We start from the raw sequence: 19,449 nt of genomic DNA on the forward strand, positions 1-19,449 counted from the left end.
GTGTGAAGAATTCCTTAAAGTGCAGAATTGTTGTTTTTCTGGAGGGTAACATTTTGCAAAATTAAAATGTACTACACTGTTTTCATCATTGGTGGCACATTGGTGTAGAGGTTAGTATTGTCATCTCACAGCAAGAGGGCTCCCATTTTGGACCCAGGGTGGAGGAGCCCCTCTGTGTGGAGTTTGTATGTTTTCCCCATGTCAGCGTGAGTTTTCTCCAGGTACTCTGGTTTCCTCTCACAGTTCAAAGACATGCAGGTTAATTGGTGACTCTAAATGGTTGAATGGTTGTCTGTCTCTATAGCCCTGTTTCCACCGAGCAGTACGGCACAGTTCAGTTCGGTACATGTTTTTTCCGTTTCTACTGTATAAGTTACGGATGGTGCCAACAGAACCGTTCCTTACCGTCCCCATGTCTGGTCCCCCCTCTGTTGGGGTACCTAGCACACAGATCTGGTACTAAAAGGTGGAGCTGTGAAGACTGCAGTCTGATTGGTCAGTAGAGGACAGTCACTCTGCTCAGGGCTGAGTTGTGTCTGGTTTTGAGGCTCATGTAACCACTGTTCATACTGTGGAGCGTCGTTCCTGTGGGCTACAGCAACACTAAACCCCTGAGCTTGCCTGAGAAGGACTAAATGCACAAAGCTGCTATTTTTAAATATCCCATGGAGAGAGACTCTCACTGCAGCCTGTTCTATTTTGTTCTGAAAATGTTGGCATGCAGCCTCGTTCTGTGGATGATAAACCAGGTGCAGACTTCCATCTGTGTCACCTCTGATGAGGAAATACAGCGAGTGCTGGACGGAGCAGTGAGTGACAACAACTCCACCCACATTTAAGAGGACTGTCTGTGGTGGAAACACTAAACAGACTGAGGGTCTCGGTACTTTGTCTGAAGGGTTACTTTTGGTTCCAAAGGTACTGTACCGACTCCTTAACAAGATAAGCAGTTACTGAATGAATGTAATTATCATGTAAGCAAACAGGGTTTCAATCAGGATAAACACAGAGATGTGTTTCTTGACTTTTGTCTTAAAAAGCCACTTGGCTAGTATCTCACCCTTTAACAGAAAGTATGGTCATTTCATGGCCGAGAATGAATCTAGGCGCTGATGCAAAACGGCTGAGATTTTTTTTCCTGTTACAGTGACTCATAGAAAATTCTGAATGCGATTCACATTTACGTCTCAATGAGAGTGACTTTCAGAATGAAACATGCATAAGTGAGTGCTGGGGGAAACTGTATGAATACAGCTAAAAAGCATAAGGCCAAATTAATTCACAACTGAGCTTTTAGCACCACCAGCATCAGTAAAACTGATGCTGCTGCAGAAACCATTCATGTTCAGATGAGATTTCCAGCTGGCCCGGAGTAATTTACCAATGATTTCCACATGCTGGTTTCCTCGGCTTTTCTAAAAGGTTATCTTCTCCACAAATCATAACAGTTGTTACAAATTGGACAGACTTTGGTGTGTGTTAATCACGGTGTTGCTACAGTCAGTGCACGCTTACTGTAGCATCCAGGACAGTATATTGATGTCTGAGAAAATCAATCTTTGAAGGTATACAGGAAACATATAGCATAAATTATCTGGCCTATTATCTTCCTCAGCTGATTATTTGCTAAGGTTCTGAGCTATATTTAAAAATACAGCAACTGCATCACATTTTATTGACACAAAGACAAATAAAACCTCATGGCTCTGTTTAATTCTTCAAATTTAACCCTGATACATGAAACATATTTGTGCCTTGTGTTTGTCTGTGTGGATTCTGACACCTTTGCAACAATTAGAGGATAAGCCTGGAAATATTTTTTTATTTTTGTCAACAAATCCCATGAAAAAAATGATTCGCTCCAGCTGACAGTTATTGTTGATGTAGGCAAAGCCTGATATATCTTATTCCACTGTGCCATACAACTCAATTGTTGTCCAAAAATCTATTATAAACACATCAATGAGGTACATGAGTGGCATGTTGCTTCATTACTGTGAACACGCTGACTATAATTTAATTTGAGTCAATCCCACGCACACCTTCCTGCTGTCGAAAATAGCCTCCAACAAAGGCACTCTCTATTCTATCCCCGTTTGAATAACATTTGCTAAAAATCAAAGTGCCTAGCTTTTTGAGGAAATCATTTTGCCAGTTAAAAAAAATAAACTATATATTTCTGACCAGTTTTGAAAGAGTAACATTTTCAGTAAGGCCACAAAGCTGTCTGGAAAGGCAAGATTAGATAAGATAAAACTTTATTTATCCTGAGGGGAGTTGCTCAAGTACTGAGTCAGAGAGCACTGAGAGATGGACCAACACATTGTTGAGTTTGTTCTTTTAGAGGATTTGTTAACGATAAGAAGACATAGGGTAACACTTCATATTAAAGTACACACATTCACTATTAACCAGTTGTTATTAGCATGCATACTGGCTTTTTATTTTTATATTAAAACACTTATTAAAGGGACAGTTCAGATTTTTTGAAGTGGGGTTGTATGGGGTACTTATCCTTAGCCAGTATATAACATACAGTAGATGGTTGTCAGCGCCCTCCTGTTTTGAAGGAGCAGGCTGGAGTCTGACTTGGAAGCTAAGCAATCTACTGCTGTGAAGGGGTCCACAACAAAACGCATTTTAGCCGCCTAAAAAAACAATCAATATCAGTTTAAGTGTTTGCTGTATTGAGTATTTTCAGTCCTTTACCTTAATGTCAGACAGTGATTTCCACTGAGAAAATGAAGCAGTAAATCGCTCTCTTTAAAGCCAGACTCCATCAAGAAAAACAGTGATTTAATATTGCTAAACAAAGGAGCTGCTGGTTGACTGCTGCCCCATTCAGTTATTTTGTTTGTGTTGTTGTGGGATTTTGGCGTTAAAAGGGTTAGTTCAGATTCACCAAAGTCACATTTTTTTCTATGTAATACGCTGATTATTGACAAATATGTCATTCAATCCCACTTCAAAAAAAATCTGATCTATCCCTTTAGTGCCTTATTCTGCATGACCATACCCAGTAACCACTAGACCATTAACTACATCAGTTTAACACCAATAACCTTCTAATTACCACATATTGTCATATATTTTGTATGTATGTAATCAATCCTCTCCGACCTGATTGAGAGTGGTCTGTTAATTGCAATAGCTGTGTGTGGTAATGGATTTACTCAGTGTGAAGAGCAGCCAACTTCAGAATGGAGCCTGTGTGGGTTAATAAGTGTCAAACTACTAGTGGATCAGTTATGAGGAAGACCTCGCTTTAGAATGGGAAACATTTTCTGAGTTAAGAGAGATTTAATTTAGAGTTTTAGAGTTAACACTTGTAGTTTTGTGTTTTGTTACATGAGAATAGCTCATTTTTATCAAGTGTTTTTAAGGGAGAATGAGGTCATGATCACACAGAAAGCTTTTTGCACCACGCTAACATTTTTTTAAAGAAATTGGAGGCCACTAGTAAAAAAAAATCTTTTTATTGTTGCCAGGCAACCACCCCATTATATCCTTATATTACCCTTCCTGTGTAATCAATCTAGCGTTCACTGAAATTAGTGTCTAGGTCCTAAAATGTTGAGGCAGAGGGTACTGTCTGTAGCTCTGGTTGAGGGTGAGAGGCTGTCAGCTACGGTTGGGTCGGTTCTCGGTAATACCAATTCGGTTTGGTACTCCGTCTTGGACCGTTTTTTTTTTTTTTTTTTTTTTTTGAGACTGACCGGACTGCATACGTCATTTTACAGCCTGTGTCTGCCTCTTCGCCAAGTGCACATTGAGCAGGAGAGAGACAGGGGTGGGGGTGGGGCAGGGACTGAGCTAGGAGGTGCGGGTGCGCATGTGCCAAGGCCTCTACTGTAGCCTGGAGTTTGTTTAACAGTGACGGGGAGTCGATAATGGCGGACAATTTAGTCTCGAAGAAATCAAAGAATGCGCCAATATGGCAACACTTTGGCTTTGAGCCAGACGAAGGAGGCAACCCTTGTTTGCACTGATTGAGTAAGCTAAACCTGCAAATTTATTTGTCGGCCGTTTTTTATTTTAAATGAGTCAATTGCTCCCCCAAGTGGCGAAAATCTGGTATTACCGACTTGATGCGGTTTTTCACAAAAACCTGTTTTTTTTTTCTCATACTGACCCAACCCTACTGTCAGCAGATAAACAGAGATCTCTGTGGGTACATGAGACCCTAAAAAGGAGACTGGATCATGGGGAGCACCACCAGTTGGTCCAGGAGCTTCTCTCCTCCATGATGGATGTTTCCAGGCATATTTTAGGATGACTCAGGGGTAGTTTGACAACCTGCTGTCTGTTGTCAGGTCGTATAGCTCTGGGTATCCAGGGCTCGACAGTGCAAGCATTTCACTCGCATTTGCAACTAAAAATAGGTGTGTGCGAACTGTAAAAAATATTTAGGGGCACATGTGTGCATAAAAAAAAAAATCAGCCGAAGCAGCCTATATTTTTGTCAATAAAAAAAATATGATAATCTAACCGCAACTGTTGGAGGAACTCCAGCCGCCTTCCCTCTTCCCTCTTCCCCATGTGACACGGTTATGGGCGGTTTTCCAAGCCACTGTCGGCACAATGAATATCGTGTGCGACGCCAAGGGTAGCGGTGCCACTTTGTCAGGCATTGCTGCCCTCTCCATAGACAAACAATGGGACAGCCAGAGCAAAGCGGTTTTACAGCTGATCATGTGTAGAGGCCTTTAGGGACCGTTCGCCACAGTACCGCTGCTGGGCAGGGTGGAAATAAAGCCCTTTTCACACAGAGTGCGCAAAGCGCAGACCTCCGCCGACGAACCCATTTATTGTGCATGTGCTACCGAGGTGCAAGAGCGCACCTCTCTGCCGCCGAGCTGAGCGGCGCGCGCCGCCAGCCTGCACTCGAATTGAAATTTTTTTAATTTCACCGCAACGCACTGTGACGACACCTCGGCGGTGAAAGAGGCTTAAGCTTAAGTCCTGCAGAGTTTCAGAGGACCTGGAGAATGTTTTAGGATAGTAATAACATTATATAAGATAATCATATTGCAAAGATAATATATATATAAGATAATAACATTAAAGACAAAATTAAATTGCAATACTTTTTCAAAACGATGATTTTACCTTTCTGTACATTTTGTATACAAATTCATTAAATAATTTTGCTTGTAAATGTCTATTTGCATCACGTTTATTACGGAAAACACATTATTTGATCAATTTACACTGTGCCCCTAAAGTTCTTTGTGCGCTCCTTACTTTTTCAACTTAGGAGCACATGTGCTCCTTAGGGAAAAAAGTTAGCTCTGTGTGGCCAGGGCCTGACTCTTTTTGTGGTACTACCACCTTATAAGGCTTATACTGAGCAAAGCCTATTGAGATTGTGATTCATGTACAACAACCTCCTTACTTACTTTTAATAAGCAGTAATAAGGAGGTTATTGATGGAAAACTCTTTATGTGTATGGCACAGCAGTTGTAGAATGTGGTCATTAGGGGTGGGAATCTCTAGGCACCTCACGACAATTCTGATTCCGAGGGCAACAATTTCGATTATAAAACGATTCTCGATTCTAAAACGAGCTAATATGAAAATTTACACTAGATATTGAAAAACATTTTTGTAATAAAGCTGGGAATACATATCTAGTGCATACAAACTGTAGGCCTATTACTAGTCTGAGTGGGCGAAAGTTTGCTGCATAGATCAGCCTCTCATTGGGCGGAACGAGACACCTGAAGTCCCGCCCTACCACCTCCGGTTGTGTAGCAGTTTTCAACATGTCCTTTACTAACTTTTGCTGTGTTTGATCTTGCGGGGATGTAGCCATTTTTCTGCCATGGTTCGCGTCCTGTAGGTGATATTTTTGTGGGCGTTACACCAAAACCTGTTTCCCCCCGGCAATATTTTTGCAAGCGCACCGTTGCTGTGGCACCGCCCAGAACGATTGTGATTGGTTGAAAGAAATACAAGCAGCCGGGGCGTTTTTTTCTCCAATCTCACAGTGAGAGTCGGCCCAGCCAGACCTTTCTTTTCTTGAGAAAGGTCTGGTGAGCGAGACTAGCCTATTACTTACTGTGGTTGAGATGACTAACTCTTTCACTCCACCAGTCTCCTCAGGTCCATCCTCCTCATCCACAAATCTCAACGGGACTCTCTTGTCCCTCGTCAGACCTCCTCGACATTTATCCTCCAGCATTTACAAAACTCTAACTGACTATAGCTATCTATGAACTATAAAAACATGAACTATTGCAAAAAAGACGAACGATGGCAATACTATGAACTATGGTGAAAACACGACGAAAACACGGCAAAAACACGGCAAAAACACGGCATAAAAAAACTCAAAAGCTCTCAAAAATCACAAATACTATTATTTACAACACTAAATATTATTTACAAAGAAAACGCCACCCAAACTCCACTAAAACTCACCAAAACTCCGCTAAAACACCGCTAAATCACTCCAACGCGCACTCTCTTCGTCAGCTGTCACTCTCCTCCTGCGGTGCCCACTTCCCTCCCCTCCTCCACAGGTAATGGCGTCACTACCGTATATCACTGAAAAGCTCCACTTCTCAGCTTTCAGAATCTGTAGGAATTACGTCGATTGCGTGAATGGTCGAGGAGTTATGGTAATTTGAAAAATAAATCTAAAAATAAAATTAAAATCGATTATGAGTTTTCCAAATCGATGCTCACATCGTTCAAGACAGAATCTCAATGCATCTAAAAATCGATTTTTTTTCCCCACCCCTAGTAGTCATATAGAATAAGGCATTAATACGTGCTTTATAATGCTTTAAAATGAATGATAAAGGGCTAATATGCTGCTAATATGCATGCTAATAAGCAACTAGTTAGAGGCGTACATATTAATATAAAGTGTAACCAAATATAGCAGAGTAAGAGTCACACAAATGGCACAATAGCAATTAATTCATTACTTTACACATTCCTGTTTTAAGGACAGGGTAACAAGCCTACTGCCATTATGGTGCAGCAGGGATGGGTATGTTTAATCTATTTGCATCATAAATTTAGCGACAATGTATTAATGTACCCTACAGACCATATATGAAACAGGCAAACAAAGACATCTGATGCATAAAACTTAAAATATGAAGAGTTAATAGCCAGATCAACAGGGTGCAGTAGAAAGCAAAGCAGGTGTACTTTGACTTGTACCTTCATGTAAGTGCACACTGCAGCTGTAGGCAGTCATATATGGAGCCACAGTGATGGGTGTGGTATTTATATCTGGCAGTACTGCTTTCAAACATGTGATGGCAGCCCTGGTTCACAATACTGTGAGACACATTGAACTGTATATCCTTTTTATTGACACATTTTAGCCACTTGATAATTCTTTATCAGACACAAATTTCTCAAGTCCTCCCTGGTGTAAGATGTAGCTTAATGTTGTAGCTTTAATACCTATTAGTAATCCAGATTTGCCGTATTAGTACTACATACATACTATAACAAATGTATGCATGCGCACCAAACACACATGGTGCATTCAGTATATGTGTGCTTTGGAAAGGTTTGGGTGTGTGGGGTGGTTGATGTGGTTGAATGAGATATTTTTGGTAACATTTACAGTTGTTGTGTGGGTGTTTTGTTTTGTGCATGACAGGCGGCTCTTGGGCCTTGAGTTGACAGTGGAGGCTGTCAGCCACTGACTGATACGTCCCATGTGGCAGACAAGAAGAGAACCATCCAGATTTGTAAGAGCCACAAACCCTCAGTGGGACGGGGATATTATCTGGGGCCTGTCAGTGTGTGAGCTGACTGTCATTTAGGCTACGCTGTGTTCCACCTCTCCTCCTGACATCAGCTACTGTCATGTTTGGATTAACTGTTGTTGCTAGCACAAGTGTTTTCTGCGGCTTTGACCCATATTTCCTTCATGTGGGAGATACACTCTAAATAAATAGACTCTAAAATAATAAAAACTATGATAATTATGATGTTTTTTTGCTTGTATGCCTACAAGTTTTCAACACACAGTCAATATCTGTATATGAATGGATGGAGTTGACAGTTGGTGTTTTAGGAACGTATGGACCATGTTTATGGAGAAAAGAACAAACTTTCATTTTTAATTTGTATTGATGTTTTTTTTTTATTTCAATCCATCTATGCTATATTTTTTGGCACTACAGTTCCCATTGTGCCTTGGGTATTAAAAACATTGGGTCTCATTGATTGAGCGCGAACAGAACAAATTTTTGTGAAGGAAAAATTCAGAAGGAAATTTACGTGTATTTTCGCATTTATCAATATCAGTAGCTCAGTAGCTCAGATCTTTTTGTAAGTACTAACAAAATCTACACCTGCTTCTGACTGCTTGCAGTGCTTGTGTAAATAAGATATTGCACATAATTGCTTATCATTATTAGAAATTACAATTTTAATTTGTATTGTGCTCTGTTATATTCACAATACACAGATGCCTTTGAAAGAAATGTAACATTAGAAATGTAACACATTTAGTTAAATTAGTTGCCATTTATCAGATTCAAGCTTCAGATTAGGTGTCTTAAAAACGTGAATGAGTTATGTAAATTGACTTAACTGGAAAATGCTGTTCTCTGAAAAAAATAAAATAACAAACCAACGCGCTCCTCCTCTGCCCTATTTACACAACGCGGCCCCAACTGCATGTCATTTTTGTTTAATTTAATTATCGGAGATGCTACGTGGGAGACGTAAACATTATTTCAGATTTTGTTTTGATTTAATAAGACTCGTGAATGTGGGAAAACCGCAGCTGATAAATCCGAATCTGACAAAGAGTTGAAGGGAGACGGTGTGATTTTACGCCAGACTATCTTACTTGTTATTAAACTTAACGATGGGTTTCCTGTCGAACTATTTTTGTTTAACTTTCTGGATGGTTCTTACAACAGAGGACATGGAGTTAATGGCACCTGTTGCCTCCTTCTGGCCTTTGATTTACCTGTCCCTGTCACATTACTAATAACAGATGAAAATAAAATGTTTATCTCAACCCCACTTCACCTAAATTAACTTCAATCTCTGTGTTGGCCAACTATTTCTTTTTCTTTTTCTCAATTGCTCCATGTTCGCAGGTCGACAGGATGCACCTATTCATAGTAATTATCATGTCCTTATATGGCGGTCACTTGTTGTTCATGGGTGGGGATGTATGCTAATTGCTGGCAAGCAGGTGCGCTCTGTCAATTACGATTGATTGGCATTCATGAACATGCACATGTGCCTACGGGCAAACCAGAGTTTTCCACCGCGTTCATTAAGTAGGTTTTTAGTACTGAGGTTTTTTGTGTGCAAATGTCCTTAGAGATTTCAGGAATATGACGCAGGGGTAGAGTTAGTGTGTATTCGCTTTAAGTTGCACAATAAATTAAAGAAATATTATATTTTTGTGAAAGCTGCTCCACGAAAAGTGTCTTTGCACTGTTACAATCACAATATGTGGATTATTTTGGTACTCAAAGAGTTAAAGTCTTATGACTAACAGTCAGAATTTCTAAACTGATTTCTGTTATTTATCATCACACATTGGAGTAGAACCGTCTTCTGCGAGATGACTTTTGAAGCAAGATGCGTCACTTGGTGCTAAGGATTTAAATAGCTTAATGGCGGTACCAAGGTGCAGCTGATGCAGGTGATGCATTTTAAGGGACCGCGGAGAACACTGACCCTGAAGAGAGAATTTAATAACATCCCTTGCATCCACTTTGCTTGATTAAAAGTATTTTTTTCCCAGGCTTTCAAGGGAAATGCATGGAGACTCAGGGACTAAAAGAACAATTCAACACTGAATCACACTGAGCAGAAATCTGCGTCACAGCAGGTGTTTGTGATCAGTTGTCAATGAAAAAATATGGTGCTAAAAAAAGTCTACATGAGCTTTCTTTAAATCTATAGAGACATCACAGATTCATACATGTGCCTTTGATAGCCGAGGGGATGCAGAAAACAACCAACTAGTGAACTTTGCTCAGGAGAGATGTTGGACTCACCGTCCTTAGCATTGTGCTCACTGCCAATCCAATCCTGGCCAGGCAAACGCCATTCCACTCTGTACTTGATAATGGGCACTCCACCCATGGAGTCAGGCTCCTCAAACTTCACCACTGCAGTGCTGGAGAAAGGTTCCACTAGCGTAATTTCTGGCGATGATGGCACATCTGCAACAGAGCACAGGCAAGAAAAAAAAAGAAACATTTAAAAACTCATTCTAAAAGCTGGCACTTATGCAAAGATTACAATAAAATATAATCAGTTACAAAATGCATGTAACTCCCAGTGTACATTGTTAATTGATGCGCAGTGTCTATGGGAAACAACAGAAAAAAAATGTCAATTTTCAATATACCATTTGATTAAAGGAATACTTCACACACAAAATGGTCATTTATATATCAATTAGTGTGGTTGTGTTACCTTGAATTTATCAAGACAACTGTTTTTCTTGCATGCCTCCAAGGAAAACAGCAAAAATATTGACTTGATTGATCGGGGACCCCAATTAACAACAGCAAAACTCTATCAAAACATCAGTTTACAAACTCACACACAACTTGTGCAGTATAATCCAAGTCTCATCCATCCAGCTGTATGCTCTGTACTTCCCAAACCTTTGTATTTTGAATGAACAGCACAACTAACTGATATACAAATATGTATTAAAGAAAAATAATTTTTAATATACTGTTAAAAGCTAATTCATTCCTTAAAAAATGCCTCTGAAATACTGATTTGAGCCTTCAAAATAACACATGATGACATTCGGTGTCTCTACAGTGTAGGGTTGCAGGACTCCAATGCTGATGTGGTTGGCTCTGATTAATACCATTCACTGCAACACTGGATAATTTACTGCTCTACATCAGCCCTTTTGACAATTGTGGTTGCCGGCATGCCTCTGGTGCCCCAAAGCCTCTGGTCACTAAATTACTGAAGATCTGTTGGACATGCCTGAATGAGCCTGCAGCGACAGCTTTACCTCCAGCCTGAGTTTTGCTTTGATTCATGAAGACAGGACAGAGTTTAGTGGTCTTCTGTAGACATGATACTGTAATGCTGTCTTTTTATCTTTCAGGGGTAGGCTCTAATGATGGCAATAAGTATGTCATGTGGGTGTTAATTCCGTTCATTCAATTTGGATCTAAAGTCTCTTTAAAACTTTTGTTCATAAAATATGATGCAGTATATTCATGGGTTTTAATTGAGGGACTCTCTCAAGCTGTTCTCATAAATTGTACAAAAGCAGCGCACCCAATTTTGTACATATCCCATGTACTTTGAAAGGTTGTGATCACGTGACCAATGCGCTGATAAAGTAAATGAACCAATAGAACTTAATCTAATTTAATCTACCAAGACATTTACTAATCACAACCATGCTCCCCATGGATGAATCCCTTTGATTGCTCTGATGACCTTTCCTCTTGCAGCCATTTACATTTCTAGGAGCAACAAAATCACCAGTGAGTGCATTCAAATGATCTTAGTCATATGTTTTTACGTAGGAGGAGCAATGTGGTTTTCGTCCCGGACGCGGAACCGTGGACCAGCTCTTTACCCTCGCCGAGGTGCTGGAGGGGGCATAGGAGTTCGCCCAACCAGTCCACGTGTGTTTTGTGGATTTGGAGAAGGCTTACGACCGTGTCCCCAGGGGCATCCTGTGGGTGGTGCTCCGGGAGTATGGGGCTGGTGGCCCTCTGCTAAGGGCCATCCAGTCCCTGTACCGAAGGAGCACGAGTCTGGTTCGCGTGGCTGGCAGTAAGTTGGACCTGTTCCTGATGAGGGTTGGACTCAGCCAGGGCTACCCTTTGTCACTGGTTCTGTTCATAACTTTCATGGACAGAATTTCTAGGCGCAGCCGAGTGGTGGAGGGTGTCAGGTTCGGTGACGGGAAGATCTCGTTCCTGCTATTTGCGGATGATGTGGTCCTCCTAGCTCCATCGAACAGTGACCTCCAGCTCTCGCTGGGACGGTTCGCAGCCGAGTTTGAAGCAGCTGGGATGAGAATCAGCACCTTCAAGTCTGAGGCCATGGTCCTCAGCCGGAAAAGGGTGGATTGCCCACTCCAGGTCAGGGGGGAGGTCCTGCCTCAGGTGGAGGAGTTTAAGTATCTCGGGATCTTGTTCACGAGTGGGGGTAGGATGGAGCGGGAGATTGACAGGTGGATTGGAGCGGCATCAGCAGTGATGCGGACGCTTAACCGGTCCGTTGTGGTGAAGAGGGACTGTAGCCAGAAAGCGAAGCTCTCGATTTACCGGTCGATCTACGTTCCAACCCTCACCTATGGTCACGAGCTTTGGGTAGTGACCGAAAGAACAAGATCGCAAGTACAAGCGGCCGAAATGAGTTTCCTCCGCAGGGTGGCTGGGCTCAGCCTTAGAGATAGGGTGAGGAGCTTGGACATCCGGGAGGGACTCGGAGTAGAGCCGCTGCTCCTCCACATCGAGAGGAGCCAGTTGAGGGGGTTCGGGCATCTGGTAAGGATGCCTCCCGGACACCTCCCTTGGGAGGTGTTTCGGGCATGTCCAACCAGGAGGAGACCTCGGGGCCACCCCAGGACACGCTGGAGGGATTACATTGCCCAGGTGGCCTGGGAACACCTCGGGGTTCCTTTGGAAGAGCTGACGGAAGTGGCTGGGGAGAGGACTGTCTGGGCTTCTTTGCTGAGGCTGCTGCCCCCGCGACCCGGACCCGGATAAGCGGAGGACGACGAGACGAGATGAGATATGTTTTTACGTACCAAACGACTTAAGTCTTGTTTGAATGTACTGGAGGCACTGCTCAGTGCTGGTGATTACAAAACAACACTGCATGTTTTTTTCTGTGCTAAAAGGTGGAGAAATCAACTAATCATCAATCAGTGTCTGTGTGCAAACTTCCCAGAGCCACCATGCACACAGGAACACCACTGAAAATGATCCGCCTTCTGTAATAACAAACCTACCTAATCTTATCTGGATTGTGTACCATTAGTATGTAATGCAGAGACTGTTTAATTACCCTTGAAATTGAAATCATTTTGTCTACTGAAGCTCTTTGCCTTGTGCCACTTGTTGAAATTTTCTCATTGACATATCAATGTGGAAAATCAGGTGTGAAGACATATTTGAGTGGGGTTGGTACCCTTTTTATTCCTACTATGGCGGGAGGGAGTCACTTTAGGCATGGTAATGAGTTATGCAGCAGATAAAACAGCAGAGAGAAAACACCTCAAAGGGCCTACAGTATATTACACAGTGGCAGCAGAGGTTGTTAGCACAATTAATTCGACTACACTGTATTTAGACAAGGTCCTCTGTGACCTACCTCCTCTAATGGCTCCAAAACAATTTGCATACCAAACTAGAAGGGCACTCAAAGAGCACAGACCTCTGCCAAGGCCAATTGTCCAGTCTTCTGTGATAAGCAAATCTGCAAGCGCAACCACAATATATGTCTGGATCTATTTACAAAACTATTAGAATTATGTCAAATATGGTTGACATGTGTAGGCTTCCTCAGAGGATTACTGATACCCATGAATTGTGGATTGTGATATAGAGTCATCATATTTCCACAGCTGGCTTTGTTTTGACACTTCTGAACTTTACTATCATGATGTATGGCATTTATTCTGCCAAAGCCAAGTGCCCTATCTTGCAGTGTTAACAAAAGTGAATAATAATTTGTGATCTGTGCTGTGATTTGGAGCCCCTCCAAAATTGAATGGATTCTTCCTTGGCCCATGCTACACCCTTCCACCAAGTAAATACCAAGAAAATATGCCCTTAAAGGACAGTTCCACTGTGGTTTGAATATTTGCTCATTACTGTACCTGTCTGTGCTGTGGAGTGTCTGTGCACGGTCAGACTTTATTTTCTGTTTACATGCTGCCTTTTGGTCAACATTTCACATGTCCTTGCTCTCAACACCGGCTTCTGATTGCCTTTAGAGTTTACTTTAAAATGTTATCCATAAATTATATTGGGCCTTGCTCCTGGTTATATTGCTGAGCTGTTAACTATGCTCCCACACAGGGGATTAAACCTGACCTTGGAACACCCATTTCGCTGTGGGTGCTTGGATCCATAATGTTGTATTATTTCACTATTTCTTCATGGCATAAAGCATCACAGACTGGCCAGGTAGGTGCTGTCACATCATTGTGAAGTCATCACAATGCTAGCACTTTCCACTTACCCCAAATTTGTCTGTTGTTTAATTGTAAAACTAGAATTACCAATTTGCATTTGTATGCTTCCATAAACTTGTCAAACTGCAGTTACTGTTGACATCTGTGTCTGTGAAAACATGAATGCTTCATACACATCTTCCCCCCCGGCAGCACAGAAGATCTTTACAATCAGCACAGTTTCAAGGTGGACACCCAAGATTAGAGTTAGCAATTCAGTATCTGGCCAAATGTCTCCCCTTCTGTTCCTGAGATATGATGTTGAGTAATGGCCAGAGAAGTGTTTTATGCGGAACATTATGATGTCACAGTGAAGCTGACCTTTGACCTTCTGAATATAAAATGGAATCATTTTATCCTATTAGACATTTGTGTGTATTTTTGTAAAAATCAGTGTATTAATTCCTGAGTTATGGCAAAAAAAAATATGTTTTGTGAGGTTACAGTGATCTTGAGTTAAAGTGGGTGTTTGTGCCAAATCTGAAGAAATTCACTAAAGGTGTCCCCAAGCTACCACATTCACGAGAATGAAACAGATAAAGTCATTATGACCTTGACCTTTGAGCTATGACCACACAATTTTAATGGCTTTATCATTGACTCAAAGTGGATGTTTGTGCCAAATCTGAAGAAAATCCCTCAAGGTGTTCTTGAGATACAGCATTCACGAGAATGGAACAGATGAGGTCACAATGACCTTGATCTTTGACCACCAAATTCTAATCAGTTCATCCTTGTCTCAAAGTGGTTGTTTGTGCCAAATTTTGAAAAATAAAATCCCTCAAGGTGTTCTGGAGATATCAGGTTGAGATGTATGAACGGGCACAGTGAGCTTGACCTATGACAACCAAAACCTAATCATTTTAATGTAAAATCCAAATGGATATTTGTGCCAAATTTGAAGAAAATTCTCTTGGAGGCTCTTGAGAATGGCATGGACCAACAGACAACTCAAAAACATAATGCCACAAATACAGAGGCATAAAAACACTACACACCTTCAGTTAAATACAATGGTACATTTTTCAGTGAACAAACCTGCTTGGATCAGAAGGAACTCCTTGGACTCAGAGCCCATCACATTGGTTGCTGTGCAGTTGTAGCTCCCAAAATCATTCTGAGAATCAGGAGTAACCTGAGAAACAGAAAAAGACACAAACACAGAGAGGTCAAGGGGCCTGAGGCACTGCAGGGGAACAAGAAAAGAATACAACTATTTACCGAGTAGACCCTTTAAGAACTTCAATATGTACCTTACAGGCAGTAAACAGTGTGTAATTCATGTGGGAAGTGGATATATATCACAGAGACTCAGATATCTACTGAAATGAATCATTACACACTGGTTCATTAACAAAGCATTGAGCACTCTGTACCTAATAACTAGTCTACTATTACAATCCTGGATTCAGAGTTGCTCCAGAACTACTTCTGAACTATTCAAACCCTGACAATATTCATAAAAAAAACCTAATACATCTCTTTGTACTCTATTAACCCCTGTGTTTTTGTGTGTCAGTGAGGTGCAGCAGACCTCCAGGTAGCTGATGGTCGGTGTGTTGTAGATCTTCATGTTGGTGGTGTTGGCAGAGGGCAGCTGGAAGCCGTCTCTAAACCAAACCACTGAGGCTCCGGGGTGAGCCTCAACCTCACAGCTGATGTTGGCTGGGTTCCCCTCCCACGTGTACACTGTCACTCGACCCAGGATCTTTGGAGCATCTGCAGCAACACAGAGGGGAGCGAAGATGGAAAATGTCACAACAAGGCATGTTTGGGAGAGTTTACTGATAATCTAAAGTGTTTACTCTTTCAATCGGGTTCATCTGGCAGTGGGAAAAAATGTGAAAATGCAAAGGTTTATTCTTTTTAAACAGTAATAAATACGGCATGTGCATAATTTTTTGAGGTAGGCTTGTGCAATGGATCTGAACAGTCAAAACATTTACATATTTTCTCCCTTTTCAACCACTTCAGTTGGACATTGTCATAAGGTCAAGGAAAGATTTAGATTTAGAGGAGCCGTGGCCCAAAAGAATTCGACTAGATTTACACAAGGCAACATTTAGAGGCAATATCCACTGGAAATGCTCTTTTAAATGTGAATCTAAGATGAATAAATACCAACATTTTACAGTACACCCAGGCATTACTATACATCATTACACATAGCATCCCTACTGTGTCTGGTGTGCTAGGCAAGTGAACACAGCATAATATTTCTATAATCCAGTACTGACTCTTGAAATCATTCCAGAAGTGTGTGAGAACAGAGAGAGAGGAGATGTTGATTGATTCTACATCCTTTTTTACACGAGCACACGTATTATCATCAAACCCGTCAAATCTCTGCATGAAAAATCCACGGGGCTGATAAGAGTCAGTCAGCTGGGAAAGGCCACATGGAGTCTTCTATCGCAGGCGCAAGGAATTATGGGATGGCAATATTGCCTTGCTTCCCTGCAGCTCAACTTCTCAGCATTTCCAGCAGATCTTATCATGGCTCCCAGTGAGATACTTCATTTAGAAATCTTTGCAATCAGAAAAAGACATTTAAAGTCACACTCCCGAAGGCAGCTGGAGCGATTGCGGCGATGCTGACAGGACCTGAAATCTTAATGGCAAACAAATGCGAGTTGTATAATGGCTCTATTTTTTCTTACGTTTATATATTCAAGTCTTTAATGCTATCCATTGGAGTTTTAAAGACAACCTATGGTGCTTTTATGGAACATTAAATTGCCATTTTTTCCCATTTAACTCGTGACAAAAAGTCGGTTTTATTGCAAGATGCTCCAGCTCAGCAATTACAAAAACTTTAATGTCTCACAGGACTGAGTGCTTATTATTGCACAATAGGTCTAACAGGCACACAATCATAAGTTAAAGCAGCTACAAGGAGTTTTTAAGTGGTTATGAAACAGTCTCGATTAAATACTGATGCCTCAATATGACCTACATAAGCAAACGAGACAATCGGCGTGAAGATTGGTTATTTCGATATAGTTTTTCTTAATGCCTGTCATTGGGTCTGAATCCCTGTGAAATCAGACAAAACGATTCAAGGCATGCAGAATGAAAAAAGCCAACATTTACATTTTCCCAGGCAAAGTTTGGCAGTGAGTAGTATATTAGTAAGGAAAAATGAAGCAGGAGGAGCTTCTTCTTTGAAGCAGTATATTTTACATGTCATACTTTGTAGTAATGGCTGATACTGGGGCAGGATTAGCAAACAGAAAAAGAAAAGAACTGAAACCAAGAACCAAAAATATCTACAGGGAAAGTGATAGAGCAGGGGTGAAAGCACAAATCAACCTTGGCTGGTCATTCAAAACATGGGTAGAACTGCAGGATTTGAGAGGATTCAAAACCGATATTGAACTAGAGCTCTTCCACCTAGACAGGTATATAATAGGTCTATCTTTTTTATGAAATACAAGGGAGCCTATCACAGCTGACACTGGGCGAGAGGCAGGGTACACCCTGGACAGGTTGCCAGACTATCACAGGGCTGACACATAGAGACAGACAACCATTCATGCTGACATTCACACCTATGGACAATTTAGAGTCACCGATTAGCCTGAATGTCTTTGGACTGTGGGAGGAAGCTGGAGCACAAACCCACCCTGACACAGGGAGAACATACAAACTCTGCAATGAAGGGCTCCCGCACCCCAGGGTAGGAACCCTCTTGCTGTAAGGCGACAATGCTAACCACTGCACCACCGTGCACTGTCTCTTTTCTTCATTCACCTCCAAAGCAAATGCAAACGTTAGCTAGATCAAGATCTTTGCATCACGAGGCAGTGGTGCCCATGGAAACACTACTGCTTTTGTCCACAGGGACCGCCAAAACCAACAGAAAATAAACGTTCCTTGTAGTTGCTTAAAGGCCCTGATACTCCAAGCCGACGGTCGCATGTAGGTCAATGTTGGGCCGTTGGTCAGTGTCTGTTGCCCTTGTCCATGCGGTGTGGCCTGCACCGCTGGCCCTCATCGGCTTTTCTTTCACTGATTTAGCAAGTTGAATTGGCGTCAGCAATGGCAGAGCCCACGGGTGAATGAAATCACTCTGATTTTCAGTTCAGCTCAGCGCATGGGAAGAGAAATGGGTGTGAGGAAAGTAAACAAAGATCTTAAGTCAAGAGGGAGTGAGACCAAAACAAACTTGTTACCTCTCACATTGACGCAGAATGCATATGCTTGTTGGCTGTCAGCTGAGTCAGTATGAGCATGAGCAACTTTTTGGTCGACACTCAGGTGACAAACCAGGTAGAAGCCATCAACAGCACACAGGTGAGATTGGGACTTTATAAAAGGGTAGTGAGCAGGTAGTAGCAGCACATGTCTACGTGGAAACTATGAAAATTCCGGACACAGGGCTAAAAATGCAAATATAGCTAGATGAAACGCCAAGCAGACAAAGTTCATTCCAAACTAGTGAATGTGGGGTTGGCTGTCACTTTCACCTTTGCTGTCACACAGTGACGGAGAGGATGGGGAAGAAGTTGGCCTGTTGTCTGTTGTAGGTGTGAGCAGTTAGCTTAGTTAGTTTGCAAAAGTATTGGCTTTTCCACTACAACAGATGTAACATTTCTATAATGGTACACTAGTGCAGGGAGGAGGGGGGGGATTTTGAATGTTGTGTTAACAAGCAGTAACCGGCAATTCCTGTATAGTTTGCCTTTAACAAGGCCATTGAGTCAACACAAATAACAGAGCTAAAATCTGTCTCCTCCAACTGCTACAGAAAATTCAGCTGGTTCATTTTGGGTTTGATGAAACTTCTTCTCACTGCAGCTGCTCTTTATTTGATACCTGCAGAGAGACCAGTAAGACTGCTAACATTCATGCTACAATATAAGCCCCATTTAGCAGCCTATTTTGACGTGCTCATTGAAATGAATTGATACCATATGGTCAAAACTCTTCACCCCGAACCTTAATTTTTTTGGCATCATCACTGTAAGAGGCTATAATGGGATATGACTGTTTTCCTGCATTGTTTCCTTTTATTATATCCCGCTCACATCACTGGCGAGCAGTGCTTCTGAATGCGGTGAAGTATGCTCTGCTTCCTGAGTGCTGTGAAACGCTGTGGCCCCTGACACTGCCGGGCTTTACTTCTGACCCTGGATCCTTGAAAACTCTGCAATGTGCTGCAGCTGGAATTGATGGATGAGGCTGAGTCAATAAATGCTCCATCTCCTGCAGCCCTGATTAGAGGCTTGTTCCTTCTATCAATGCTACTTTTGGGCTTTGTTAACTC

At 41.8% G+C, this 19,449-nt stretch overlaps 1 protein-coding gene across 5 annotated transcripts in view; it reads right to left on the minus strand.

The window, feature by feature from the left end:
- ncam1a (neural cell adhesion molecule 1a) overlaps positions 1-19,449 on the minus strand; it is a 422,624-nt gene that overhangs the window by 76,360 nt on the left and 326,815 nt on the right. For all 5 annotated transcript variants that reach the window (XM_049593047.1, XM_049593044.1, XM_049593043.1 and 2 more), the window contains 3 exons: positions 15,715-15,899; positions 15,219-15,315; positions 10,003-10,170 (listed from right to left, as the gene is read on the minus strand). In XM_049593047.1, coding sequence (XP_049449004.1) covers positions 10,003-10,170; positions 15,219-15,315; positions 15,715-15,899 — 450 coding nt within the window. The remainder of the gene's footprint in view (positions 1-10,002; positions 10,171-15,218; positions 15,316-15,714; positions 15,900-19,449) is intronic.

Source organism: Epinephelus fuscoguttatus, linkage group LG12, assembly GCF_011397635.1.
Source record: "Epinephelus fuscoguttatus linkage group LG12, E.fuscoguttatus.final_Chr_v1".
Lineage (NCBI taxonomy): Eukaryota > Metazoa > Chordata > Actinopteri > Perciformes > Serranidae > Epinephelus > Epinephelus fuscoguttatus.